The sequence below is a fragment of the Salmo salar genome, chromosome 25 (genome assembly GCF_965601325.2).
Source record: "Salmo salar chromosome 25, fSalSal1, whole genome shotgun sequence".
In the NCBI taxonomy this organism is placed as follows: Eukaryota; Metazoa; Chordata; class Actinopteri; order Salmoniformes; family Salmonidae; genus Salmo; species Salmo salar.
Window position 1 is genome coordinate 23,795,041 of NC_138315.1, and position 27,735 is coordinate 23,822,775.

Below are 27,735 nucleotides of genomic sequence, written 5' to 3' on the forward strand. Positions count from 1 at the left end.
CCAAACTGTCTTATCAATCATTGTAATACTAGAGAATGTCCTCAAAAGGAATCTCTGTGAAAAGTACACCAATACATCACAAAACTGTCTAAAAGGCAATTTTATTGTGTTACATTCATTTAGAACGTCTTCAGTACTGAATCAACAGCATAACTTTGTAGGTAATTATACATCTATAATATTAAGTGCATTGTCATATTACATAAAATACATTTTAAAATCATATAACTTTTAAAAAGAACATACAAATTAAACAGTGTTTACTAGCAACAAATAACACATAGCCTCACCTAGAGCAAGACAGTTGTTAAATTAAACAAAACCTATCTACAGAAATAAATGTTAAAATAATGAGAACACACTGTCAACAACAGGGTCTTACTGTGGTCTTGCTGTCTTGTGGTCATGATGTTACACAAAATCTGTCCATGAAAATAAGCACACAAAGTAAGGAATGTTTGTATGGAGGCCAATCAGTGTCTAATTTGGTCATCAAAATGTTTTATTGCTAATTGATGCTTATTTGATTAAATATATGTTTCTTGATGCTTAGGTTGTTACAAATGCACTGATATAAGTGCATTTGGCATTTCGGGCTACTTTGAGTTGTGCCTGTGTCATAGAGATAGATAGAGGACTCATCATGGATATATGCTTTGGCATATATTATACGCTTTAGCATGGACATTGCCTTTGAGGGCTTCCACCATTTTAAAGTAGTCAATTGGGTGTGAATTCATATGAGTTGGGAGTCCATGCTCTGTCGCAGCCGGCCGCGACCGGGAGACTCATGGAGTGGCGCACAATTGGCCCAGTGTCGTCCGGGTTAGGGGAGGGTTTGGCCGGCAGGGATGTCCTTGTCCCATCGCGCACCAGCGACTCCTGTGGCGGGCCGGGCGCAGTGCACGCTGACAAGGTAGCCAGGTGTACGGTGTTTCCTCCGACACATTGGTGCGGCTGGCTTCCGGATTAAGTGGGCATTGTGTCAACAAGCAGTGCAACTTGGTTGGGTTGTGTTTCGGAGGACGCACGGCTCTCGACCTTCGCCTCTCCCGAGTCCGTACGGGTGTTGCAGCGATGAGACAAGACTGTAAATACCAATTAGATACCACGAAATTGGGGAGAAAAAGGGGTAAAAAAATTAACAAAAAAATATATATAATAGCACAGATACAAAGATGAGTCTTCTATCTATCTCTTTGGCCTGTTGTTTACACACATATCTGCCCTTTCATTGGCTAGAATGCCCTCACCTGATCTGGTTTCCTCCTTCATCTTTGAGGACATATATTTCCATTGGCACAGCGGTCACTTGTCTATCTTGTCAATATAATATACAATCTTTGATACTAATGTGGTTCATAGTGACATTCCTTCCACTGCCATTGGTTCCTCTTGCTACTGGACTGTCCTATTAATAAACTGTAGGTTGATTGGGGTAGCAGGGACAAGAAGGGTTCTTGTGATTGGCTTAACTGTGGCTCCGGCAGGATCTGCACGTATTTCATAGTGTTTTATCAACTGGGAGGACAGAGAGAGGAAAACACGTTGACATTAGTATGTTATTGTCCTAGTCTGAGAGAATATCAGCTATCCACGTGTTCAATGGAAAGATATATACTGTACATAATAGATAAAAGGAACAAAAACAAAAACTCATGAATTGCACAATAACCTAGAAATATGAACTCTCCTAATTGGGAAATTAATGACAATGTTTTATCACAATGTGTCGTGACAGTTGAAACATTTACAGTAAATAGATCATGAGAAAGTCCTTGTTTTATCCTATTATTGAACTGTGTCTCTGAATCAATAAAACATATGAGAACACTATACAGGATCTTAAAGGCTGGAGGTTTGAACTCCTTCCTTCCAACAATCCAAGTTAAGTTAATGATTACATATTCTTTGCCGACAGACAGATTCATGGTATCACCATGTATCCAGATGGGATGAATCAGACCAAAGGTGAAGGTCTGGTGTGCCATGTTTTCCTTCCAATGCCAAAGCTAACAGTGGAACACCACAACAAGTTGAACCAGATTCTACAAGACTGTTACTACAGACTACAGCAACACTAACTAACTTAATCAATGTCCTGGTTTTGGGGCTAAACAGTTGGTTAAACTTACTGTAGCTTTAACCTCTCAACCCTCTAGAGTCACTGTCAAATGAAATATGAAAATTGGTGTTGGAAATGTATTACAGACAGAGGATGCTGTATTGACCCCTGACCATTACCAGATGCAGAAAATCTAGCTTTGTAACAAGTGGTCAGCATCCCTAGCTACTATTACAGTCCTACATAACAACAGAAGAATGCTGTTTGATGAAGGGTAGCTACTGCAGGGGTAGCTGATGCTATAACAGTACTATACAACTACAGAACAGGCCTGGAAGTCTTACCCTTGAGAGGATGAGGTACATCTCCAGCTCGGCCACCCTCCGGCCCAGGCAGGCCCGGACCCCAAAACCGAAGGGCACTGAGCCGAAGGGGTGCTGGTTCTTCTTATCTTCCCCCCGGCCCCCACGGAGCCAGCGCTCTGGCAGGAAGGCATGGGGCTCCGGGAACACTGTCTGGTCATAGGACACGGCATAGTGACACAGGTGGAACAGGGTCTGGAACAGAGAGATGGAAAGAAAGGAGGAGAGAGAAGGGATGGAGGGAGAGAAGAGAAGAGAGGAGAACAGTCAAACATAGCCGCTCTCTAACTCTGATTAGTGGTATACTGTATAATTGTTTGGTATGAGAGATATTGACAAACCAAAACTCTACCCTGGATTTCAACTAAATAAAATATTGAATGGTGAAAGTGCATGTATATCTCTGGATAAAACTGAATAGACAAGTGTGATCGGGATCTCCTCTACATACAGGATGAAAAGAAAAGTAATTAAATTCCCCAATAGCAACCATTTCCAACAGTACAAGATGACAAAAGTAAAACTCACATTTTTGGGGAAGAGGTGGTCCCCCACAACTATCTCATTTTCCACATTGATGCGGGCATTTCCTGGTACTACTGGGTACATCCTGAGGAGGGAGAATACAAGAAAGTCACTAGGAGTAGAGAGTGTAGTGGAGTTAGTTTCGACTGCAGAGTAAAATGCTAAAATATAGCGCTATGTGGTACATCTTCGAGAGAGAAAGGGATTGACTAATTTGACTAATTAACAAGAAATAAATGATTAAAAAAACTACACATAAGCACATTGGCGTATAATGAATTTAACAACTCATTATAATTCATTATGAAGACCTCATTATGAATATAATAACTTTAATAACCCATTATTCATTTTATTAATTAGTGAATTTACTGAAAATGACCTGAGTGGGGATGACAGATGACTAATAACATACCGTAGTGTCTCCCTGACAACTGTCTTAAGCCAGGGCATTCTGGCAATGTCATCACTGGTAGGCACCTTGTCCCCCGGGCAGACACTGATCACTTCCTGGTACAGCTTCTCCTGGATCTCTGGCTCCAGGGCCATGTGGTACAGAGACCACGAGATGGTGTTGGACGTCTGGAGGATACAAAAACAATTACAATAAGAATAGGTTGTGAGCTAATAATATTGCACGGATACTGTTATGCTGTTGTTGTAACTGTACATGACAAAGTTAGCTAATGTGGTTATGTTGCAAACGTTCATTCAGCAAATCACAATCTAAAGTGGCTGAAATTAAGAAAAAAATGCCCCCCACCAGGCCATCACCTCTTTCCCCACCTGTTTCCACCCTACTGTGAAACAGCTCCTCACTGGTATTTTCACACACACACACACACACACACACACACACACACACACACACACACACACACACACACACACACACACACACACACACACACACACACACACACACACACACACACACACACACACACACACACACACACACACACACACACACACACACAGACACACAGACACACACACACACACACCGTGTCGACCCCAGCCAGCAGTAGCTCAGTGATGGAGCCCAGTATCTCAGTGACAGACATCTGTTCGCTGACAAGGAGGTGTGTGAGGTACTCTCCCTGCACCGGCTGGCCCAGGCGCACCCTCTCCTGGATCTCCTCCATCTTCTGACGCACCTGCTCCTCTGCTGCATGGGGAGAGAGCAGAGGTCAGAGGATATAGCAACCAGCACAAAGACAATATAGATGCTTAGGGTGAATCTCAAGTCTTTTCTCAATTCCTTGTGTAGCAGATAGGGATCTGTGAAACTCAAATTCAGCCTGAAGTGTCCCACTTGCTCTGCAGAATAGCTTGCTTTTCGGTGGCACAACTGGGTAAGACGCTTCAGGAGGGCAGTTACAGGTGTTTGCAAGTGAGAGGTCCTGTGTTTAAGCCTCAGTATGAGCTGAATCAGGAGAAAGTAGGACTGGCTAAGCAAGCAGCGTGACATCCTTTACACTTGCATCCTCTATCCTTGCCTTCTTCTCAAACAAGAGCGAGAAGGGCATTGGATGTTCTTCTCCCCACTCACTTCCCTCTGATGTTCTGAGGAGGAGGCAAGGAGAGGAAGCGAATAACCGAGGAAAGACTTCACCCTCGCTATGGACCTGAGTCATGATGGGATGTTATTTTTGCTCATGTAGGATATCTGCCACTAGATGGCGATATACTACAATGTAATATGACTTAGCCTGTCAAAGCACCCTGAGCTCAACCCAACAAGCCAAGGATTGTCAGAGTGAACTTTGCTTATTGGGGCAAGTTTCTTGCCAGGAGCAGTGCACCTGTTTGATTTGCTTAGAGCTGAAACACAGCCATTGAACTTTTGAAACCTCTGCTGAAACTAAAGGAGACAGTATTGTAGGGTATGTGAGGGCACTCACTCCTTTTACATGAGAAATCAAATCAAATGTTATGTTACATGCTTTGTAAACACGGTGTAGATTAACGGTGAAATGCTTACTTACTGGTCCTTTTTCAACAGCACAGAGTTAAAGATTAAAAACAAATGTAAACAGTGACACAAGGAATAAATACACAGTGAATAACAATAACGAGTAAAAATTAACATGGCTATATACAGGGAGTACCAGTACCGAGTCGATGTGCAGGGGTAGCTATGTACATTTAGGTAGGGTTAAACTTACTAGGCAACAGGATAGCCAATAGACAGTAGCAGCAGCGGGAAGCCATTTAATTAGCTATTTAGCAGTCTTGTTTAGCAGTCTGGTGGCTTTGGGGTATAATGCTGTTCAGGGTCCTGTTGGTTCCAAAGTCAGTGCACTGGTATCGCTTGCTGTGCGGTAGATAGGAGAACAGAATATGGCTTGGTTGGCTGGAGTCATTGACCATTTTCTAGGCCTCTCTCTGACACCGCCTGGTATAAAGGTCCTGGATGGCTGGGAGCTTGGCCCCAGTGATGTCACCACCCTCTGTAGCACCTTACGGTCGGGTGCCTTGCAGTTGCCGTACCAAACGGTGAGGCAGCCAGTCAAGATGCTCTCAATGGTGCAGCTGTAGGACTTTCAGAAGATCACTACAGCCCTGTCGATGTGGATGGGGGCGTGCTCGCCCCTCCATTGCCTGTAGTCCACGATAAGCTCCTTTGTCTTGCTGACATTGAGGAAGAGGTTGTTGTCCTGGCACCACATTGCCAGGTCTCTGACCTCCTCCCTATAGGCTGCCTCATCGTTGTCAGTGATCAGTCCTACCACCATTGTGTCATCAGAACACTTGATAATGGTGTTGGAGTCGTGCGCAGCCACGCAGTCATGGGTGAAAATGGAGTACAGAGGGGGACTAAGCACACACCCCTGAGGGGCCTATTTAAAGGTCTTACTCACATCGGCTACAGAGAGCAAGATCACACAGTCATCTGAACCATGCTCTTATGCATGGTTCAGTGTTGCTTGCCATGAAGTGAACATAGAAGGCATGTAGCATATCTGGTAGGCTCGCATCGCTGGACAGCTTGTGGCTGGGTTTCCCTTTGTAATCCGTGATAGTTTGCAAGCCCCGCTACAGGCATAGTAGGATTCGATCTTAGTCCTGTATTGATGTTTTTCCTGTTTGATGGCTTGTCGGAGGTGTTCGCGGGATTTCTTATAAGCATCCAGATTAGTGTCCCGCTCCTTGAAAGCGGCAGCTCTAGTCTTTAGCTTAGTGCGGATGTTGCCTGTAATCCATGGCTTCTGTTTGAAGTATGTACGCACGGTCACTGTGGGGATGATGTTGTTGATGAACTTATTAATGAAGCCGGTGACTGATGTGGTAAACACCTCAATGTTATTGGATAAATCCCATAAAATATTCCAGTTTGTGCTAGCGAAACAGTCCTGTAGCTTAGCATCCGCTTCATTGAACCTCTTCTTCCGTATTGAGCATGTCACTAGTACTTCCTGTTTGAGTTTTTGCTTGTAAGTAGGAAGCAGGAGGATAGAGTTATGGTCTGATTTGCCAAAGGGAGAGCGAGGGAAGGTATTGTGTGCATTTCTATGTGTGGAGTAAAGGTCATCTAGAGTATTGTCACCTATAGTTGCAAAGGTGACATGCTGGTAAAATGACGTAAAGCAGATTTTAGTTTCCCTGCATTAAATTCACTGGCCACGAGAAACACTGCCTCTGAATGTGCATTTTCTTCTTTGATTATGGCCATTTACAGCTGGTTGAGAGCGGTCTTAGTGCCAACATCGGAAAGTGTGCTGATGATGTAATATAACATCAACAACATTAACACATTGTACCATTTGCATGTTTCACATGCGAAACAAGTGAGTGCCCTCCAAATATACCCTACATCCCACCCCTCACTTGCTTGCATGTAGTAGAGGTTACTTAAGTTCATGGCTATGTGATGATGTGTTATGTTGTGAAGTTTTACTGTAACTTTTTTAACTATTTTCTATATGCGATGGAGCATGTGATGCAAAACTAATATCTGCGCAATTGTGAAACATAGCATGATTCATTCTGGAAATAATGGCTTCTGGATCACTCACCAACTTTGAAGAGGTGATCCCAGACAGCCACAAAATGTTTCCAGAAGGGGAGGTATGGCCAGGTGGACTTGGGGAAGAGAACGATGATGGGGGAGAGGCGAAACATCTCTCCTACTGAAACAATGAACTTCTGGGTCTCTTCAGGAACCTCCTCATTCAGACAGCCCATACGGGTCTCAAACAGCACAGAACAGATCCCTGAGGACAGAGACAAACAACGGTAGCAGTTTATTTAATTGTATATAGATTAGATAGATCTATACTTTATTGATATCCAAAGGCATCAAATTCAATGCCGGTAGAGAAATAAGCAGCTATTAACTTAGAAAGTGCATGGTAAAATGGTAATTACACAGTTATAACCTATGAATTACTTGTTTGTTTCTTTAGGACCATGTCATGAGTATGATGACATTATGTGAGGTTAAAGGGTACATTACAGCATCAGGATGGCAGTTTACAGAGTGTATGACGATGATTATGTCACATCATACAATCGCGATATGCGAGCAAAGACCATAGTTCGTATCGAGTACAGGGGTGTCAAACTCATTCCATGGAGGGCCTTGTGTCTGGGATTTTTGGGTTTTCCTTTCAATTAATTCCTAGACAACCAGGTGAGGGAAGTTCTTCACTAATTAATTACCTTAATTCATCAATCAAGTACAAGGGAGGAGAAAAAGCCCACAGACACTCTGCCCTCCGTGGAATGAGTTTGACTCGTGATCTAGAACATCCAGATAGACATTTTTCATCTCTACTGCCCTTGACCAAATGAATACGATGTCCTTCAAAATTATAATAAGAACTGCCTACCTAACAAGGTAGTAAAACGATCAGCTACTCAGTATCTACTCAACTACCAAGGCTAAAGATCACTATGCAATTACTTCAAGGTCATCACTTTCTAACAGATATAGCCGTCCACAACCCTCACAATGCACCTTGTTCTTTCACATTCACACGTTTCTCCCAATTCACAGAAAACCGATACCAAAGACACAGAAACACGTGCACCTGTGCCAGAACGTAGCGTCAAAATGACATAATTATAAGATCATGATGAGGACAGCTTTTTATACTTCATGAAGCAGATATCAGTTCCTCGATTGTTCTAAGATTTTCCTTTCTAATGACTAGACCAGGGGTATTCAAATCTTACCCTACGAGGTCTGGACTATTTCTGGCTCTGTTCAACCGTATAATTAATTGCACCCCCTTGGTGTCCTAGGTCCCTGATTAGAACGGAATCATTTTTAAAAAGCAGTAGAATTGGCTTAGAGGTCCAGATTTTAATCTGATGGGGACTAGAAAATTATTACAGACAGTCATTTCCTCTGTTAATTAACCTTCAAAGGCGAACTTGTAGAGTTCTCCAGCCAGGTCGTTCACCATGACCCCTTCTCCCTTGGTCTCCCTGAGCCATGCCACCTTGTCTATGAAGTCTGTAACCACGTCATTGATGGCGTTGGTGTAGGCTGAGACATGCTTGGGCTTCAGCATCCGCGGGTTCAGGATACTCCTGATCCGCTGCCACTGAGCACCCATCCTGTAGTATAGACACAAACAGAATCATGCTTTAACATGGAGAAGAGATGTATTGTATAGTAATTTGAAACAAAGAAGCACTGTTTCAGAGAGAACATGCAAAACACCCATAGGTAGGCAGACCCTCTGATGTGTGCTGTTTTCCATTTTAACTGAGCTCCATTTCCATTTAATCTAACATTTCTACCTTAGACAACTTGTTATGTACAGAGGTAGGATCTTAATTTGATCACTCTTTTGTTGCCTAGAATTTTCCACACCACAGGAAATGCAGATGAGCTTTGTGATTTAGATAAATTCACTGAAAACAAACACTTTACGCCACTTTACCTGTTATTTCAACTTGTTGTGACAACTTGTGACAGAGTGATGTACCACTGACATATTGTTGTGTGCAAAAAGTGACACAATCGATTTGTGCTGGATGTGTCAATGGGTTCGTACATGCATAATCTATGACCAGAATAACTATTTTACCTCATTTAGCCACAAAATCCCTAGTTTGAAAGCAACTGTTTTTCTGAAAGCAGTGCTGCGCCTTTTTCCTGAAATGTGGTCCCACGTGGGCCAGCCCCTAGCGATTTGAGTTCTAGCCAATGAGCCTTAGCCCTTCGGCATTTGAGTGACAACTAGCAAGATGCACACACAGCAGAGCGGGAGAGAGAGCAATGACATGGTGCGCATATCTGAAAATATGTGACGTAGTACGCTATTTTTCAGGGACCCCTTTTGGCTTGTGAACGCTACTTTCAGAACTACTGGCTAAAAAGTATTCAGAAGTACCAGAAAATCTCTTTAACCAATCCCCCAGATGCACCACAATCCTTTGCTACTACAACACTGGTTCAAGCACGACATGATGGATCATGCTGAGGTTTTATGTCCTAGGTTTTGTGTTTCATGTACAGTCTGGCTCATCTAGGCTCTGTATGCAGCCCATGGTTCAAGTGTTTGTGCTTGTCAAATTCTTGCGCATTCTCTTGTGCATGTTCCTACTACAACACTGATATTTCACTGTGGTGTTGGGACAAGCAACACAGGAATAACTACATACCAGTGGAGTGACATTCATACTCCACAAGACTTGCAACCAGAAGACTCTTCCCAGTCCCAATAACCAAAACGAATTCAAGACAACACACAGTAATGTATAGAGCCATGATAACATTAAACTCCTTGCAATCTCAAATCACTCAAGCAAGCAGCCAAAGCAGCAAAATTTGCTTTAAAAAACAAGTAAAACAGCACATCACAGCACAGCGCCTCTGACCTAAATAGCTTGTAGCATCTCCCTCCTGAGAATATCTGGTATTTGGGCTGAAGTTCAAGATAAGGTGTGCCCTTAGCATTAGGATATTAGAGCCTGCTCAGAGAAAGTAATTGTAAGCAAAGCCTCAGTAGAGTAAGGATTTCAGTCATGCTCCGTATGATATGATAGTCTGCTCAGCTCACTGACAAGCTAATGTCTTGAGAATCTCTCAGGTTGTTTAAAGAACATTGGTGAAGTGACATTAGAATTTCAGGTCCTGCCTCAGTAAATCAAAGTATTATTGATGTATGATTGTTAGGCTTAAGGGTATGAAGTGTGTATTCTTATTTTAAATGTAGGTAAGTAGTTCTGTCCTTGAGTTGTTACCTACAGTGCACTTGGAAAGTATTCAGACCCCTTGACTTTTTCCACATTTTGTTACGATACAGCCTTATTCTAAAATGTTTTAAATCGTTTTTTTCCCCCCTCACCAATCTACACATAACACCCCATAATGACAAAGCGAAAACAAGATTTTAGGAACTTTAGCAAATGTATTGAAAATAAAAAACTGCAAAATACATTTATATACAATTGAAGTCGGAAGTTAACATAAACCTTAGCCAAAAACATTTTTCACAATTCCTGACATTTAATCCTAGTAAAAATCAGTTAGGATCACCACTTTATTTTAAGAATGTGAAATGTCAGAATAATAGCAGAGAGAATTATATATTTCAGCTATTCCCAGTGGGTCAGAAGTTTACATACACTCAATTAGTATTTGGTAGTATTGCCATTAAATTGTTTAACTTGAGTCAAACATTTCGGTTAGCCTTCCACAAGCTTCCCGCAATAAGTTGGGTGAATTTTGGCCCACTCCTCCTGACAGAGCTGGTGAGGCTGAGTCAGGTTTGTAGGCCTCCTTCCTCGCACATGCTATTTCAGTTCTGCCCACAAATGTTCTATGGGATTGAGGTCAGGGCTTTGTGATGGCCACTCCAATACCTTGACTTTGTTGTCCTTAAGCCATTTTGCCACAACTTTGGAAGTATGCTTGGGGTCAATGTCCATTTGGAAGACCCATTTGCGACCGAGCTCTAACTTCCTGACTGATGTCTTGAGATGTTGCTTCAATAGAGCCACATAATTTTCCTGCCTCATGATGCCATCTATTTTGTGAAGTGCACCAGTCCGTCCTGCACCAAAGCACCCCCACAACATGATGCTGCCACCCCCGCGCTTCACGGTTGGGATGGTGTTCTTCGGCTTGCAAGCCTCCCCCTTTTTCCTCCAAACATAATGATGGTCATTATGGCCAAACAGTTCTATTTTTGTTTCATCAGACCAGAGGACATTTCTCCAAAAAGTATGATCTTTGTCCCCATGTGCAGTTGCAAACCGTAGTCTGGCTTTTTAATGGTGGTTTTGGAGAAGTGGCTTCTTCCTTGCTGTGCGGCCTTTCAGGTTATGTCGATATAGGACTCGCTTTACTGTGGATATGGATACTTTTGTACCTGTTTCCTCCAGCATTTTCACAAGGTCCTTTGCTGTTGTTCTGGGATTGATTTGCACTTTTCACACCAAAGTACGTTTATCTCTAGGAGACAAAACGCGTCTCCTTCCTGAGCGGTATGACGGCTGCGTGGTCCCATGGTGTTTATACTTGCGTACTATTGTTTGTACAGATGAACGTGGTACCTTCAGGCATTTGGAAATTGCTCCCAAGGATGAACCGGACTTGTGGAGGTCTACAATTTTTTTTCTGAGGTCTGGGCTGATTTCTTTTGATTTTCCCATGATGTCAAGCAAAGAGGCACTGAGTTTGAAGGTAGACCTTGAAATACATCCACAGGTACACCTCAAATTGACTCAAATAATGTAAATTAGCCTATCAGAAGCTTCTACAGCCATGACATCATTTTCTGGAATTTTCCAAGTTGTTTAAAGGCACAGTCAAATTAGTGTATCTAAACTTCTGACCCACTGGAATTGTGATGCAGTGAATTATAAGTGAAATAATCTGTCTGTCAACAATTGTTGGAAAAATTACTTGTGTCATGCACTAAGTAGATGTCCTAACCGACTTGCCAAAACTATAGTTTGTTAATAAGACATTTGTGGAGTGGTTGAAAAACGAGTTCTAATGACTCCAACCTAAGTGTATGAAAACTTCTGACTTCACTGTAAATGTAGGAAAGCACGTATAAAAAAAGATGTAGTTCTGTCCTTGTCTATTCATGTTATGTATTATGTAATGTTTTATGTTTTGTTTGGACTCCAGGAAGAGTATCTGAAGCTTTATGGGATCGTAATAAAATACTAAAATGCTAAATACTAAATATCCTGTCTGTGCAATGACAGTAGCCTGATCCTAGATTGTACTGTATAGCCAGCTCCTACACTCTTAAAACAAAGAGTTCCAAAATGGTTCTTCTGCAGTCCCCATGGGAAAACACTTTTTGGTTCCAGGTAGAACCTCTGTGGAAAGGGTTCTACATGGAAGCCAAAAGGTTTCTACCTGAAACCAAAAGCATTCTACATGGAACCAAAAAGGGTTCTTCAAAGGATTCTCCTATTGGGACAGCCAAATAACTTTTTGGTTCTAGATAGCACCTTTTTTTCTAAGAGTGTATGGCCCTTGTCATGACCATTGTAGTTGGCACGGCCGCACAAACAGATCTGGGATCAGACTACAATGAAAGGGCCTGGGACTGGGTTTCCACTGTCTACTCACTCTGTGAGGGGCCCATAGGCGTGGTTCCTCAGCTCGCGGTAACTCCTCCAGTGGGGCATGTCCGTGCGGGTGGGATGGCGGCCCTCCTGTCTCAACACCTGCTCAATCAGCTCAGCACTGGCCACGTTCACTATCACCAAGGGCCCGTAATTTGACTTCCACAGAGGGCCATAGATCTTGCTGTGTTCAATCTGGGGGAGGGGGGAGAAGAGCATAATTGCAGCGTGATGCCTACAGTAAATGCAAAACAATTTTATGGAATGGTTTTGATAAATGAGTGCATGCATGGCACATCTGGCTCTTCTGGAAAGTACAGCAAGACATAATAGTCCTGGGGCTCCATGCAAGATCTCACCTCATGGAGTTGCAATGACCGTGAGAACGGTGAGGAATCAGCCCAGAACTACACGGGAGGATCTTGTCAATGATCTCAAGACAGCTGGGACCATAGTCACCAAGAAAACAATTGGTAACACCCTACTACGTGAAGGACTGAAATCCTGCAGCGCCCGCAAGGTCCCCCTGCTCAAGAAAGCACATATACATGCCCGTCTGAAATTTGCCAATGAACATCTGAATGATTCAGAGGACAACTCGGTGAAGGTGTTGTGGTCAGATGAGACCAAAATGGAGCTTTTGGCATCAGCTCAACTCGCCATGTTTGGAGGAGGTGGAATGCTGCCAATGACCCCAAGAACACCATCCCCACCGTCAAACATGGAGGTGGAAACATTATGCTTTGGGGGTGTTTTTCTGCTAAGGGGACAGGACAACTTCACCTTATCAAAGGGACGATGGACGGGGCCATGTACCGTCAAATCTTGGGTGAGAACCTTCTTCCCTCAGCCAGGGCATTGAAAATGGGTCGTGGATGGGTATTCCAGCATGACAATGACCCAAAACACACGGCCAAGGCAACAAAGGAGTGGCTCAAGAAGAAGCACATTAAGGTCCTGGAGTGGCCTAGTCAGTCTCCAGACCTTAATCCCATAGAAAATCTGTGGAGGGAGCTGAAGGTTCGAGTTGCCAAACGTCAGCCTCGAAACCTTAATGACTTGGAGAAGATCTGCAAAGAGGAGTGGGACAAAATCCCTCCTGAGATGTGTGCAAACCTGGTGGCCAATAAGGGTTTTGCCACCAAGTACTAAGTCATGTTTTGCAGAGGGGTCAAATACTTATTTCCCTCATTAAAATGCAAATAAATTTATAACATTTTTGACATGCGTTTTTCTGGATTTTTTTGTTGTTATTCTGTCTCTCACTGTTCAAATAAGCCTACCATTAAAATTATAGACTGATAATTTCTTTGTCAGTGGGCAAACATACAAAATCAGCAGGGGATCAAATACTTTTTTCCCCTTACTGTACATACATACATTTTTCAGGAATCCCATGCATGGCTTTCTACAGTGTGGCAGGAATAATGTGATACAGTGCCTTCAGAAAGTATTCACACCCTTTGACTTTTTCCGCATTTTGTTATGTTACAGCCTGAATTTAAAAATGATTAAATTGAGATGTTGTGTCACTGGCCTACACACTATACCCAATAATGTCAAAGTGGAATTATGTTTTTAGAATTATTTTAAAATGAATTAAAAATGAAAAGCTGAAATGTCTTGAGTCAATAACTATTCAACCCCTTTGTTATGGCAAGGCTAAATAAGTTCAGGTGTCACGTTCTGACCAGTAAAAGGGGTTATTTGTTATTATAGTTTGGTCAGGGTGTGGCAGGGGGTGTTTGTTTTGTGTGTTTCGGGGTTTTTGGTTTATGTTCTAGGTTATCTATTTCTATGTTTTTATCTAGCCTTTCTATTTCTATGTTAGTTTTGTCAATGACCTCCAATTAGAAGCAGCTGGTTGTTGTTGTCTCTAATTGGAGGCCATATTTAGTTGTGTTTGTTTTCACTTGTGTTTGTAGGTGGTTGTTTCCTGTATAGTCTGTGCACCTTACGGGACTGTTTTCGTCGTTTGTTTTGTTTAAGTGTTTTTTCCTTCAATAAAAAAGAAGATGATAAATATACCCGCTGCATTTTGGTCCACTCCTTACGACGAACGTTACAGAACCACCCACCAAAGAAGGACCAAGCAGCGGAGGAAGGAGCAGCAGGAGAGCTACTTGGAGTCGTGGACATGGGAGGAAATATTGGATGGAAAGGGACCCTGGAGGTAGGCTGGGGAGTACCGGCGACCAAAGGAGGAACTGGAGGCAGCTAAGGCAGAACGACGGAGGTATGAGGAGGCAGCCCCCAAAAGTTTTTTGGGGGGGGCACACGGGTAGTTTGGCTGGGCCAAGGGTTAGCCCTGAGCCAACTCCCCGTGCTTATTATGGAAAGCGTTTGGCGTGGAGAGCACCGTGCTATGCGGAAGTGAGCACGGTCTCGCCCATCTGCACGCACAGTCCGGAGTGGTCGATACCAGCCCCCCGCAAGTGCCATGCTAGAGTGGGCATCCAGCCAGGAAGGAGTATGCCTGCTCAGCACATCTGGCCACCAGTGCGTCTCCTAGGCCCAGGCTACCCTGCGCCTGCTCTACGCACGGCAGCCATCATTCCTCAGCACAGCCCAGTTCACCAGCACTCCGCCCGTGCCGGGCTACAGTAACAACTCAGCCAGGACGGGTTGTGCAGGCTGTGCGCTTCAGACCTCCAGTGCGTCTTCAAGACCCAGTGTATCCTGTTCCTGCTCCTCGCACTAGCCCTGTGATGCGTGTTACTGTTCTGGCGCCTCCAAAGCCAGCCCCACGCATCAGGCCTCTAGCGCGCCTGCCCAGTCCAGTACATCCTGTTCCTGCTCCTCGCACTAGCCCTGTGGTGTGGGTTACTCGTCTGGCGCCTCCTAAGCCAGCCCCACGCATCAGGCCTTCAGTACGCAGTCCCAGTCCAGAGCTTCCGGCGACAGTTCCTCGTCCAGAGCTTCCGGCGACAGTTCCCCGTCCAGAGCTTCCGGCAACAGTTCCCCGTCCAGTGCTTCCAGCGATGTCCAACAGTCCGGAACCGACAGAGATGGCCTACAGTCCGGAACCGACTGAGACGGCCCACAGTCCGGAACCCGCGGAGACGGCCCACAGTCCGGAGCCCGCAGAAACGGTGCACAGTCCGCAGCCCGCAGAGACGGCCCACAGTCCGGAGCCCGCAGAGACGGCCCACCGTCCGGAGCCCGCAGAGACGGCCCACCGTCCGGAGCCCGCAGAGACGGCCCTCAGTCCGGAGCCTGCAGAGACGCTCCTCGGCCCGAGGTCTCCAGCGACGCACCTCGGCCCGAGGTCTCCAGCGACGCACCTCCGCCCGAGGTCTCCAGCGACGCACCTCCGCCCGAGGTCTCCAGCGACGCACCTCAGCCCGAGGTCTCCAGCGACGCACTTCAGCCCGAGGTCTCCAGCGACGCATCTTAGCCCAGAGCCTTCAGCAGTGGTCTACAGCCCTGAGCTTTACATTTACATTTTAGTCATTTAGCAGACGCTCTTATCCAGAGTGACTTACAGTAGTGAATGCATACATTTCATAAAAAGAAATCTCCGTACTGGTCCCCCGTGGGAAACGAACCCACAACCCTGGCGTTGCAAACATGCTCTACCAACTGAGCCACATGGGATCAGTACGGATCAGCCTTCAGCGGGGGTGGGCAGGTTAGAATGGGGACTAAGGCCGGAGCCAGAGCCACCTCCGTAGTTGGAGGATTGGGGGGGGGTGTAGCACGGGAGCTGTTGTTGACGGTGGCCACCCTCCCTTCCCTCCCTTTAAGTTGGGGTTAATTTTTGTGGGGTTTTTGTTTTGAGGTGCATTCAGGGTCTGCACCTTTGGGGGGGGGGGGGGGGGGGGGGGTGGGTACTGTCACGTCCTGACCAGTAAAAGGGGTTATTTGTTATTGTAGTTTGGTCAGGGCGTGGCAGGGGGTGTTTGTTTTGTGTGTTTTGGGGTTTTTGGTTTATGTTCTAGGTTATCTATTTCTATGTGTTTATCTAGCCTTTCTATTTCTATGTTAGTTTTGTCAATGACCTCCAATTAGAGGAAGCTGGTTGTTGTTGTCTCTAATTGGAGGCCATATTTAGTTGTGTTTGTTTTCACTTGTGTTTGTAGGTGGTTGTTTCCTGTATAGTCTGTGCACCTTACGGGACTGTTTTCGTCATTTGTTTTGTTTAAGTGTTTTTTCCTTCAATAAAAAAGAAGATGATAAATATACCCGCTGCATTTTGGTCCACTCCTTACGACGAACGTTACATCAGGAGTAAAAATGTGCTTAACAAGTCACATAATAAGTTGCATTGACTATGTTTAACATGAAATTTTGAATGACTACCTTATGACTAACTTAAATTTAAAAAAGCAGACATTGAATATCCCTTTGAGCAAGGTGAAGTTATTAATTACACTTTGGATGTTGCATCAATACACCCAGTCACTAGAAAGATAATGGCGTCCTTCCTAACTCAGTTGCTGGAGAGGAAGGAAACCGCTTAGGAATTTCACAATGAGGCCAATGGTGACTTTAAAACAATTTCAGGCTGTGATAGGAGAAAACTGAGGATGGATCAACAACATTGTAGTTACTCCACAATACTAACCTAAATGACAGAGTGAAAAGGAGGAAGCCTGTACAGAATAAAAATATTCCAAAACATACATTCTGTTTGCAACAAGGCACAAAGTAAAACTGCAAAGGATGTAGCAAAGAAATTTGCTTAATGTCCAGAATACAAAGCTTTATGTTTGGGGCAAATCCAACACAACACATCACTGAGTACCACTCTTTGTATTTTAAATCATGGTGATGGCCTCATCATGTTATGAGTAGGCTTGTCATCGGCAAGGACTATTACGTTTTTTTAGGATAAAAATAAATGGAATAGAGCGAAGCACAGGCAAAATCCTATAGGAAAACTTGGTTCAGTCTGCTTTCCAATAGACACTGGGAGCCAAATTCACCTTTCAGCAGGACACTAACCTAAAACACAAGGCCAAATATACACTGGAGTTGCTTACCAAGACAACATTGAAAGTGGCATAGTTAGAGTTGAAAATGGCAAGACTTGAAAATGGCTGTCTAGCAATGATCAACAAACAATTTAAAAGAGCTTGAAGAATTTCTTTTTTCTTGTGAAAATATTGTACAATCCAGGTGTGCAAAGCTCTTAGAGATTTACCCAGAAAACGCACAGCTGTAATCGCTGCCAAAGATGATTTACTTATGTAAATTAGATATTTATATATTTCATTTCCATTAAATTTGCAAATATGTATTTAAAAAAAAAATTCTCCCTTATGGGGTATTGTGTGTAGATGGCCTTAATTTAATCCTTAATCTAATTTAATCCTTAATCTTAATCTTCAAGCATGTCAAATTGATATATACATGTGAAATCTCATTAAATATTGCAATTAAGGATCTTCAGAAATCAGTGATTTGGATAACAATTTGGGCATATTCTTTGAACAATTTTGTGAATAATTTAACATCTTTATACAGTATATCTGGCACATCCATCTTATTTGGCTGTGTATTCTATATCAATCACCGTGAACATTTATGATTTTATTGGGCATTATACAATTATATTTCATACATTTATGGTCATGGGAAATTGATCCAATAAGACTCCATTAAATTGTTTGGAGGCCATATTAGAAAAAGGCTTCTCGGGGATTAATGCATGAATCCTGTGGTGTATCTACAAATATTTTTAAAACCCTATTCTAGCTGTGCGGGTGCAATTTGGTGCTTCTATCACTAAAGTTACAATCCATAAACGTAGCTCTCCCACTACATGGAATTCTATGGCAAAAAAAATGTATGCACAATATGGGCTATTTTTAAACAATAATTGTAGGTGGTGCTTTCAAAGTTGTTTTTATTATATATAATTTGAAAGGTAATTTCATGACCGTTCAGAACCACTTGTCAAACAAGTGTAAAATGTATCAGTTTTTTTTTTTTAACCAATTTATACGGGTACATCTGATATGTACCCTAGAGGTCAAAGGTCAAAGTCTATTGACCTGGACATTGCAAAAATATGCCTAATGGATAGCTGTGAATCTAAGCTTTTCAATTATATACGATTAAACTATACATGACAAATAACTTGTTGTATACTGACGTTGTTTGCCAATAGATAAAATACCTATTGGAAAATGTAAAGGGATGGAGGGAGGGAGGAATGGATGAAAGCCATCAAACAAAGCTGCCATTGCTACACTGCTATCATACATTTTCTAACTCTATGGACAAAGAGCTTCAAGAAAATCACTATGAAACATCGTCACACCACCCCAAATCAACCTGACCGAACCCCTGGCACACGGACTAGGAGATTAGACATAATAATACGCAACCAGTGTGGTATAACACTCGCGGCTAGGTTTCGCAATGCACTGTAATAACACTCTACAGCACTTACTTGCATTTGATGTGTTGTCTGAAAATACCCTTTCCCGAAAAGCCAATATAAAGATCTCAGAAAACTAGGCCCATCCAAATCATCTATAGTTTTCTGTTTATTGTTATCCCTCACGATAGTGGTAGTGGTAGAGGCATCGCGCCGCCTGTCACTAATGTAGGTTAACGTCGGTGTCACTCTTTTAATCCAGTTCCTATTCTCCTGTGTACAAACACGCAGTCCGATCTGTAATAAAGATCTGCTAAACATGTTGACGCATAAACTGTCCTTCCGACTGCTGGAAAGTGTAGTCTGTTATTCTTATCCGTACGACTCAGCGTTCTCCTGCCTATTATAATGGCCACTTGTTTTTATCTACTGAGTGAGAGCGCAGCCAGCCATCCAACTGCCACTGTTGTCCTAATTTTTCAGAACGCTAGTGAACTTTGATACCGTTTATTGTCGGCTATCCATGTGAACTCCCCTTTACTGCCAGAGGAAACCTTTCCCTATAGTCCAAGGTTACAGTCAGTGGCTAGAGCTCTATAAATCATCAAAGGGGCTTCAGTTTTTTTTTAGATACCCCTACCAGAGGTAGAACAAAGCACAATCATGTTTTTTTCACATCTCTAATGTCTCCCATCTATGAAATGGATGATTGTGAAAAAAATATTTAACTGCAAAAGTGGTTAAATTGATAGATACTGTGACACCTCACACCCTCCAACCATGAGACACAAAGAGACACATAAACTCATATAACCCAATATATGAAGCTCTGATATTTCTAACATTTGTAATACAAGTAGTCAATACAAAAAACAAACAGTGTTAGGGTATCTTAATGCATCTTGGAAATATAGACCTGTAAACACAGAGATACAATAGGTTGAAATATCTACCATGAACAGGCTATTGTTGTAAGAATGTGTGTCTTTACACGGTATGCTGTAATTTGTGTACAATTTTTAAAAAAACTATTACGCATTCCTGCGCCTGTCTCCTGAATAATTTATACCAGCGTGACAACGTGTTTTAATCACCTTTGGCAGCAATTACAGATGTGAGTTTTCCGGGTAAATCTCTAAGAGTTTTGCACACCTGGATTCTACAACATTTGCACATTGTTCTTAAAAATTCTTCAAGCTCTTTCAAGTTGGTTGTTGATAATTGTTCAACAGCCATTTTCAAGTCTTGGCATACAGTTGAAGTTGGAAGTTTACATTTTAGTCATTTAGCAGACGCTCTTATCCAGAGCAACTTACAGTAGTGAATGCATACATTTCATATATATATATTTTTTTTTTTCTGTGCTGGCCCCCCATGGGAATCAAACCCACAACCCTGGCGTTGCAAACACCATGCTCTACCAACTGAGCTACAGGGAAGGCCACTTTATACACTTTAGCCAAATGCATTTAAACTCAGTTTTTCACAATTCCTGACATTTAATCCTAGTAAAAATTCCATGTCTTATTTCAGTTAGGATCACCATTTTATTTTAAAAATGTGAAATGTCAGAATAATAGTGGAAAGAATGCTTTATTTCACCTTTTACAGTTGAAGTCGGAATTTTACAGACACTTAGGTTGGAGTCATTAAAACTAATTTTTCAACCACTCCACATATTTCTTGTTAACAAACTATAGTTTTGGCAAGTCGATTAGGAAATCTACTTTGTGCATGACACAAGTAATTTTTCCAACAATTGTTTACAGACAGATTATTTCACTTATAATTTACTGTATCACAATTCCAGTGGGTCAGAAGTTTACATATGCTAAGTTGACTGTGCCTTTAAACAGCTTGGAAAATTCCAGAAAACGATGTCATGGTTTAGAAGCTTCTGATAGGCTAATTGACATCATATGAGTCAATTGGAGGTGTACCTGTGGATGTACTTCAAGGCCTACCTTCAAACTCAGTGCCTCTTTGCCTGACATCATGGGAAAACCAAAAGAAATCAGCCAAGACCTCAGGGAAAAAAATTGTACGACTCCACAATTCTGGTTCATCCTTGGGAGCAATTTCCAAATGCCTGAAGGTACCACGTTCATCTGTACAAACAATAGTACGCAAGTATAAACACCATGGGACCACGCAGCCGTCATACCGCTCAGGAAGGAGACGCGTTCTGTCTCCTAGAGATAAATGTACTTTGGTGCGAAAAGTGCAAATCAATCCCAGAACAACAGCAAAGGACCTTGTGAAGATGCTGGAGGAAACAGGTACAAAAGTATCTCTATCCACAGTAAAAAGAGTCCTATATCGACATAACTTGAAACACCGCACAGCAAGGAAGAAGCCACTGCTCCAAAACTGCCATAAAAATAGCCAGACTACGCTTTGCAACTACACATGGGGACAAAGATCGTACTTTTTGGAGAACTTTCCTCTGGTCTGATGAAACAAAAATAGAACTGTTTGACCATAATGACCATCGTTATGTTTGGAGGAAAAAGGGGGAGGCTTGCAAGCCAAAGAACACCATCCCAACCATGAAGCACAGGGGTACAGCATCATGTTGTCGGGGTGCTTTGGTGTGGGACTGCTGCACTACACAAAAGAGATGGCGTCATGGGGAAGGAAAATTACGTGGATATATTGAAGCAACATCTCAAGACATCAGTCAGGAAGTTAAAGCTTGGTCGCAAATGGGTCTTCCAAACGGACATTGACCCCAAGCATACTTCCAAAGTTGTGCAAAAAATCCACTATGAATGGCAAAGAGGGGTCCGGATGCGCCAGCACGGGAGCATCGGTAGACCGAGTCTTCAGACATCCAAAAGCTCTGTCCGCCACCGCTGACCACCGCAAACGCACCGGCCCCCTCTTCAACAGTGAAGTAATGGGAGCCGCCACCTGCCCAAAACCCCGGATAAACCTCCGGTAGTAATTGGCAAACCCTAAAAACCGCTGCACCTCCTTTACCGTGGTCGGAGTCGACCAATTACGCACGGCCGAAATGCGGTCACACTCCATCACCACCCCAGATGTGGAAATGCGATACCCCAGAAAAGAGACGGCTTGTTTGGAGAACACAAATTTCTCGGCCTTGACATACAGGTCATGCTCCAACAGTCGCCCAAGCACCTTACGCACTAGAGACACATGCGCGGCGCGTGTGGCGGAGTAGATCAGAATGTCATCGATGTACACCACCACACCCTGCCCGTGCAGGTCCCGGAGAACCTGGCTGGAGCATTCTCCAACCCATACGGCATGACGAGGTACTCATAATGGCAAGATGTGGTACTAAACGCGGTCTTCCACTCATCTCCATCTCGGATACGCACCAAATTATATGCGCTCCTGAGATCCAGTTTTGTGAAGAAGCGTGCTCCGTGAAATGACTCCACCGCCGTGGTGATGAGAGGTAGCGGGTAACTGAATCCCACTGTGATGAAATTTAGACCTCTATAGTCAATGCACGGATGCAAACCTTCCTCCTTCTTCTTCACAAAAAAGAAGCTCGAGGAGACGGGTGACGTGGATGGCCGAATGTATCCCTGCCTCAGTGACGTATGTCTCCATAGCCACCGTCTCCTCCTGTGACAGGGGATACACGTGACTCCTGGGAAGTGCAGCGTTAACCTGGAGGTTTATCGCTCAATCTCCTCGTCGACGAGGTGGTAATTGAGTCGCCTTCGTTTTACTGAAGGCGATAGCCAAATCGGCATATTCTGAGGGAATGCGCACAGTGGAGACTTGGTCTGGACTCTACACCGTAGTCGCACCGATGGAAACTCCCACACATCTACCCGAGCACTCCTCTGACCTCCCCTTAAGAGCCCTCTGTCTTCACAACATTTTAGGATTGTGATAAGCTAACCAGGGAACCCCCAGCACCACCGGAAACGCAGGGGAATCAATGAGGAAGAGGCTAATCTGCTCCTCATGACCCCCCTGCGTTACCATGACCAGTGGAACTGTGGCCTCCCTGACCAGCCCTGACCCAAGTGGTCGACTATCTAAGGCGTGCACGGGGAAGAGTTGGTCCAACTGAACCAAAGGAATCCCTAACTTAGTCGTGAACCCACGGTCCATAAAACTCCCAGCTGCGCCTGAATCGACTAGCGCCTTATGCTGGGAATGAGGGGAAAACTTGGGAAAAGAAACCAACACATACATATGGCCGACAGGGAGCTCTGGGTGAGCCTGGTGCTGACTCACCTGAGGTGTCCAAGTAGTGCTCTGCCTGCCCTCTCGACTCCCAGACGAGCTCCTCCAGCTCCGACCACAGCTGGTGCAGGAGGAGACTCCTCCTCCAGTCGTCCTAGCAGCAGCACCCCCTAGCTCCATGGGCGTCAGAGCGGGAGTGCTGGGAGATGGAACGAACAGGGCCCGATCAGGACGCCCGCGAGCAGCCAGCAGGTTGTCCAATCTGATGGACATGTCGATGAGTTGGTCCAGAGTTAGGGTGGTGTCCCGACAAGCCAGCTCCCTGCGGACGTCCTCTCTAAGGCTACACCTATAATGGTCCATCAGGGCCCTGTCATTCCACCCCGCGCCAGCGGCCAGGGTCCGGAACTCCAGTGCGAAGTCCTGCTCGCTTCTCGTCTCCTGCATTAGATGGAATAGCCGTTCACCTGCTGCTCTGCCCTCCGGTGGATGGTCGAACACAGCCTGGAAGCGACGGGTGAACTCTGGGTAATGGTCCCTTGTTGAATCCGGACCCTCTCAGACCACGTTGGCCCATTCCAGGGCTTTACCCATAAGACAGGAGACGAGGACGTTGACGCTCTCCTCTCCCGAGGGAGACGGGTGGACGGTCCCCAGGTAAAGCTCCAACTGGAGCAGGAACACCTTACACCCGGCAGCCGTTCCATCGTATTCCCTCGGGAGCGCAAGCCTAATCCCGCTGGGGCTGGGCGCCGTCGGAGATGGTGGTGGTGCAGGTTGGAGAGCAGCGGAAGGTGGGGTAGGGAGAGCGCTCCTCTCCCATCTCTCCATTCTCGCCAACACTTGATCCATGGCGGTCCCCAGACGATGTAGGATGGCGGTATGTTGAGCAACACGCTCCTCCATTGTTGGGTGGGGCGCGTCTGCTCCTGATGACTCCATAATATTCGGGTGCGGGATTCTGTCAGTACTCACTAGGAGTGGTTGGGTGAAGTCAGGCGCAGGAGACCAAATATGCAATAGTAGAGCGTTTTATTTCCATAGTCCAAACCACCATGAACAGGCATGAATAAGGAAAACCCAACCAGACAAAAATGTCCACCCCAAAAGGGCCGGAACGCAGTCCAGAATAAAACGCCAGTCCACAATAGAAAAAGAGAAATACGTAACCCCCAAACCCACGACAGGTAACACGAAACAATCCCGCACAAAACTCAACCTAGAACAGCAAGACTTGTCACGTCCTGACCAGTATTTAGGTATTATTTGTATTGTAGTTTGGTCAGGACGTGGCAGAGGGTATTTGTTCTGGTTGGTTCGGGGTGGTTGGTTGTGTTTAGGGTGTGTGATTTGTTAGTTCTGGGTGTAGGGTATGTTCTAGGTTGTATTTTCTACGTTCTGTCTAGTTGAGTTTTTCTATGTTTAGGTTTGGGTGTAGACTCTCAATTGGAGGCAGGTGTTTCTATTTTCCTCTGATTGAGAGTCCTATATATAGGTATGTGTTTGGGTTTGTTAATTGTGGGTAGTTGTATTTCGCACTGCTGTAAGTATTAGCCTGTGAAACTGTCGGTCTGTCGTTCTTTGTTTTCTTGTTTTTCTGTGTTCACATTTATTTAATAAAATATAATGATGAACATGCAACCCGCTGCGCCTTGGTCCTCTCTACCCAATGACAACCGTTATAAGACTAAATAACCCACTAATGAACTCAACTCAAAACAGGTGCAACACAAGACAGACAAAACCAAACGAAAAAGGAAAAGGGGATCGGTGGCAGCGAGTAGGACGGCGACGATGGCCGCCGAGCCACGCACGAACAGGGAGAGGAGCCACCTTCGGTAGAAGTCGTGACAGAAAAGCATACCTGAGGTAAAAGATATCAAACAGTGATGACAGGCTTTGACATGACTGTCACAGCCACACGTTCACTGGTTAGGTAGGACACAATATATATTTTAGATAGGAGAAACAGTAGTGATACATACTCTCAATCTGAAGTGATATTAGTCCATAAATACAGAGCACAAGTACAACCCTTTTTATATAAACCTTTTAAGGTAGTAAGAAAATAAGCACTCACTTAATATTTCAATAAACCACCAGCTAGCAAATCACCTGCTAGCAATAGCGAGAGTGACATTGTAGTGCAGTTACCAATGGTGCTAGTAAGCTCATCATTAACATGGCTAGCTAAGCCAGAAAAACTTGGTTAACTTGCCGAAATATGTCTTAAATACATTAACGGCAAAATAAATATATACATAGTCACATTCGTTATTACGCGAGGTTGATGGAAACTCAACATTTTCACATGTGCACTTGCCTGCTCATGTCGCTTGTTTGTGTCTTAGTTAGGTTAACTATCTTTCAAGCCATTGTAGGAGAACCATTCTTAGTAATGTTCTTAGTTAGGTTCTTACTTAGGAGAACCATTCTTTATTATATTCTTAGTTAGGTTATTAGTTAGGAGAAACATTCTTAATTATAGGTTACTATACCTTTCATGCCATAGTAGGAGAAGCGTTCACAGAACTCATTCACCACTATAAAGGAGATGCTGACAGGGTAGTTGGTCCCACATAGTTTCTGAGAAGAAAGGAGAAAGAGAGACAGAGGGACAGAGGTAGGGGAGAAGGGAGAGAGAAAGAGAGTGAGAGAGAAATGCAGAGAGAGTATTTGATCCCCTGCTGATTTTGTACGTTTGCCCAGTGACAAAGAAATGATCGGTCTATAATTTTAACAGTGAGAGACAGAATAACAACAAAAAATCCAGAAAAACGCATGTCAAAAATGTTATAAATTGATTTGCATTTTAATGAGGGAAATAAGTATTTGACCCACTCTCAATCAGAAAGATTTCTGGCTCCCAGGTGTCTTTTATACAGGTAACGAGCTGAGATTAGGAGCACACTCTTAAAGGGAATGCTCCTAATCTCAGTTTGTTATGTGTATAAAAGACACCTGTCCACAGAAGCAATCAATCAGATTCCAAACTCTCCACCATGGCCAAGACCAAAGAGCTCCTCAAGGATGTCAGGGACAAGATTGTAGACCTACACAAGGCTGGAATGGGCTACAAGACGATCGTCAAGCAGCTTGGTGAGAAGGTGACAACAGTTGATGCGATTATTCGCAAATGGAAAAAACACAAAAGAACTGTCAATATCCCTCCGCCTTGGGCTCCATACAAGATCTCACCTCGTGGAGTTGCAATGATCATGAGAACGGTGAGGAATCAGCCCAGAACTACACAGGAGGATCTTGTCAATGATCTCAAGGCAGCTGGGACCATAGTCACCAAGAAAACAATTGGTAACACACTACGCCGTGAAGGACTGAAATCCTGCAGCACCCGCAAGGTCCCCCTGCTCAAGAAAGCACATATACATACCCGTCTGAAGTTTGCCAATGAACATCTGAATGATTCAGAGGACAACTGGGTGAAAGTGTTGTGGTCAGATGAGACCAAAATGGAGCTCTTTGGCATCAACTCAACTCGTCGTGTTTGGAGGAGGAGGAATGCTGCTTATGACCCCAAGAACACCATCCCCTCCGTCAAACATGGAGGTGGGAACATTATGCTTTGGGGGTGTTTAACTGCTAAGGGGACAGGACAACTTCAAATCTTTGGTGAGAACCTCCTTCCCTCAGCCAGGGCATTGAAAATGGGTCGTGGGTGGGTATTCCAGCATGACAATGACCCAAAACACACGGCCAAGGCAACAAAGGAGTGGCTCAAGAAGAAGCACATTAAGGTCCTGGAGTGGCCTAGCCAGTCTCCAGACCTTAATCCCATAGAAAATCTGTGGAGGGAGCTAAAGGTTCGAGTTGCCAAACATCAGCCTCGAAACCTTAATGACTTGGAGAAGATCTGCAAAGAGGAGTGGGACAAAATCCCTCCTGAGATGTGTGCAAACCTGGTGGCCAACTACGAGAAACGTCTGACCTCTGTGATTGCCAACAAGGGTTTTGCCACCAAGTGCTAAGTCATGTTTTGCAAAGGGGTCAAATACTTAATTCCCTCAATAAAATGCAAATCAAATTAGAAGATCTTTGACATGCGTTTTTCTAGATTTTGTTGTTGTTATTCTGTCTCTCACTGTTCAAATAAACCTACCATTAAAATTATAGACTGATAATTTCTTTGTCACTGGGCAAACGTACAAAATCAGCAGGGGATCAAATACTTTTTTCCCTCACTGTACACAGAGACTGTATGCACAGTTTTCTGGAGTAGCCAATATCCATTCTAACTACAATCAGTTAAATAATACAATTATGACATTATCCATTCATGATACAAAGAAATGACAAGTACTACTAAGGTCTGAAGAAGAAGAAATTAAAGTTGATGTCACGCCCTGGCCATAGAGAGGTTTTTTGTTCTCTTTTGGTTAGGCCAGGGTGTGACTAGGGTGGGCATTCTATGTGCTTTTTTCTATGTTTTTGTATTTCTTTGTTTTGGCCTGGTATGGCTCTCAATCAGGGACAGCTGTACATCGTTGTCGCTGATTGGGAGCCATACTTTTGCTTCTTAAGTTCAAGTGTTTCGTATTATTAAAACTTCAATATGAACACTCACCACGCTGCATCTTGGTCCCCTCTGTCAGACGATCGTTACAGTTGAAATGTTGCTCAACTAAGAAACCCATATAACTAAGATGCCACTTTCCAAGAATCATCCAATCGATATCCATTGTGCCTGTTCAAGGCACTTTCCAAAGACAGGA

General features: G+C 43.9%; 1 protein-coding gene across 2 annotated transcripts; it reads right to left on the reverse strand.

Moving 5' to 3' along the window:
* Window positions 1–85: 85 nt before the first annotated feature.
* On the reverse strand, window positions 86–27,735 carry LOC106586420 (sterol 26-hydroxylase, mitochondrial). 2 transcript variants are annotated; one of them, XM_045707421.2, is made up of 10 exons: window positions 27,588–27,735; window positions 25,504–25,591; window positions 12,509–12,699; window positions 8,324–8,523; window positions 6,975–7,172; window positions 3,960–4,123; window positions 3,368–3,534; window positions 2,956–3,037; window positions 2,410–2,622; window positions 86–1,521 (listed from the first exon to the last, which is right to left on the reverse strand). In XM_045707421.2, the coding sequence occupies exons 3-10, from the start codon at window positions 12,565–12,567 to the stop codon at window positions 1,399–1,401; spliced, it is 1,206 nt and encodes a 401-aa protein (XP_045563377.1). In that variant the 5' UTR covers window positions 12,568–12,699; window positions 25,504–25,591; window positions 27,588–27,735; the 3' UTR covers window positions 86–1,398. The 2 variants fall into 2 exon arrangements, with proteins under 2 accessions (XP_045563377.1, XP_014029129.3); XM_014173654.3 differs by lacking the exons at window positions 25,504–25,591; window positions 27,588–27,735 and adding an exon at window positions 18,905–19,312.

Bases quoted from the DNA above. Each gene is read 5' to 3' on its own strand.
- LOC106586420 (XM_014173654.3), bottom strand. From the start codon at position 19,153: ATGTTTAGCAGATCTTTATTACAGATCGGACTGCGTGTTTGTACACAG. The intron at 8,524-12,508 runs GTGAGTAGACAG...TCTATACTACAG, and splicing joins GCCTATGGGCCCCTCACAGA to GATGGGTGCTCAGTGGCAGC. The intron at 3,535-3,959 runs GTGTGTGTGTGT...TGTATCCTCCAG, and splicing joins TGCTGGCTGGGGTCGACACG to ACGTCCAACACCATCTCGTG.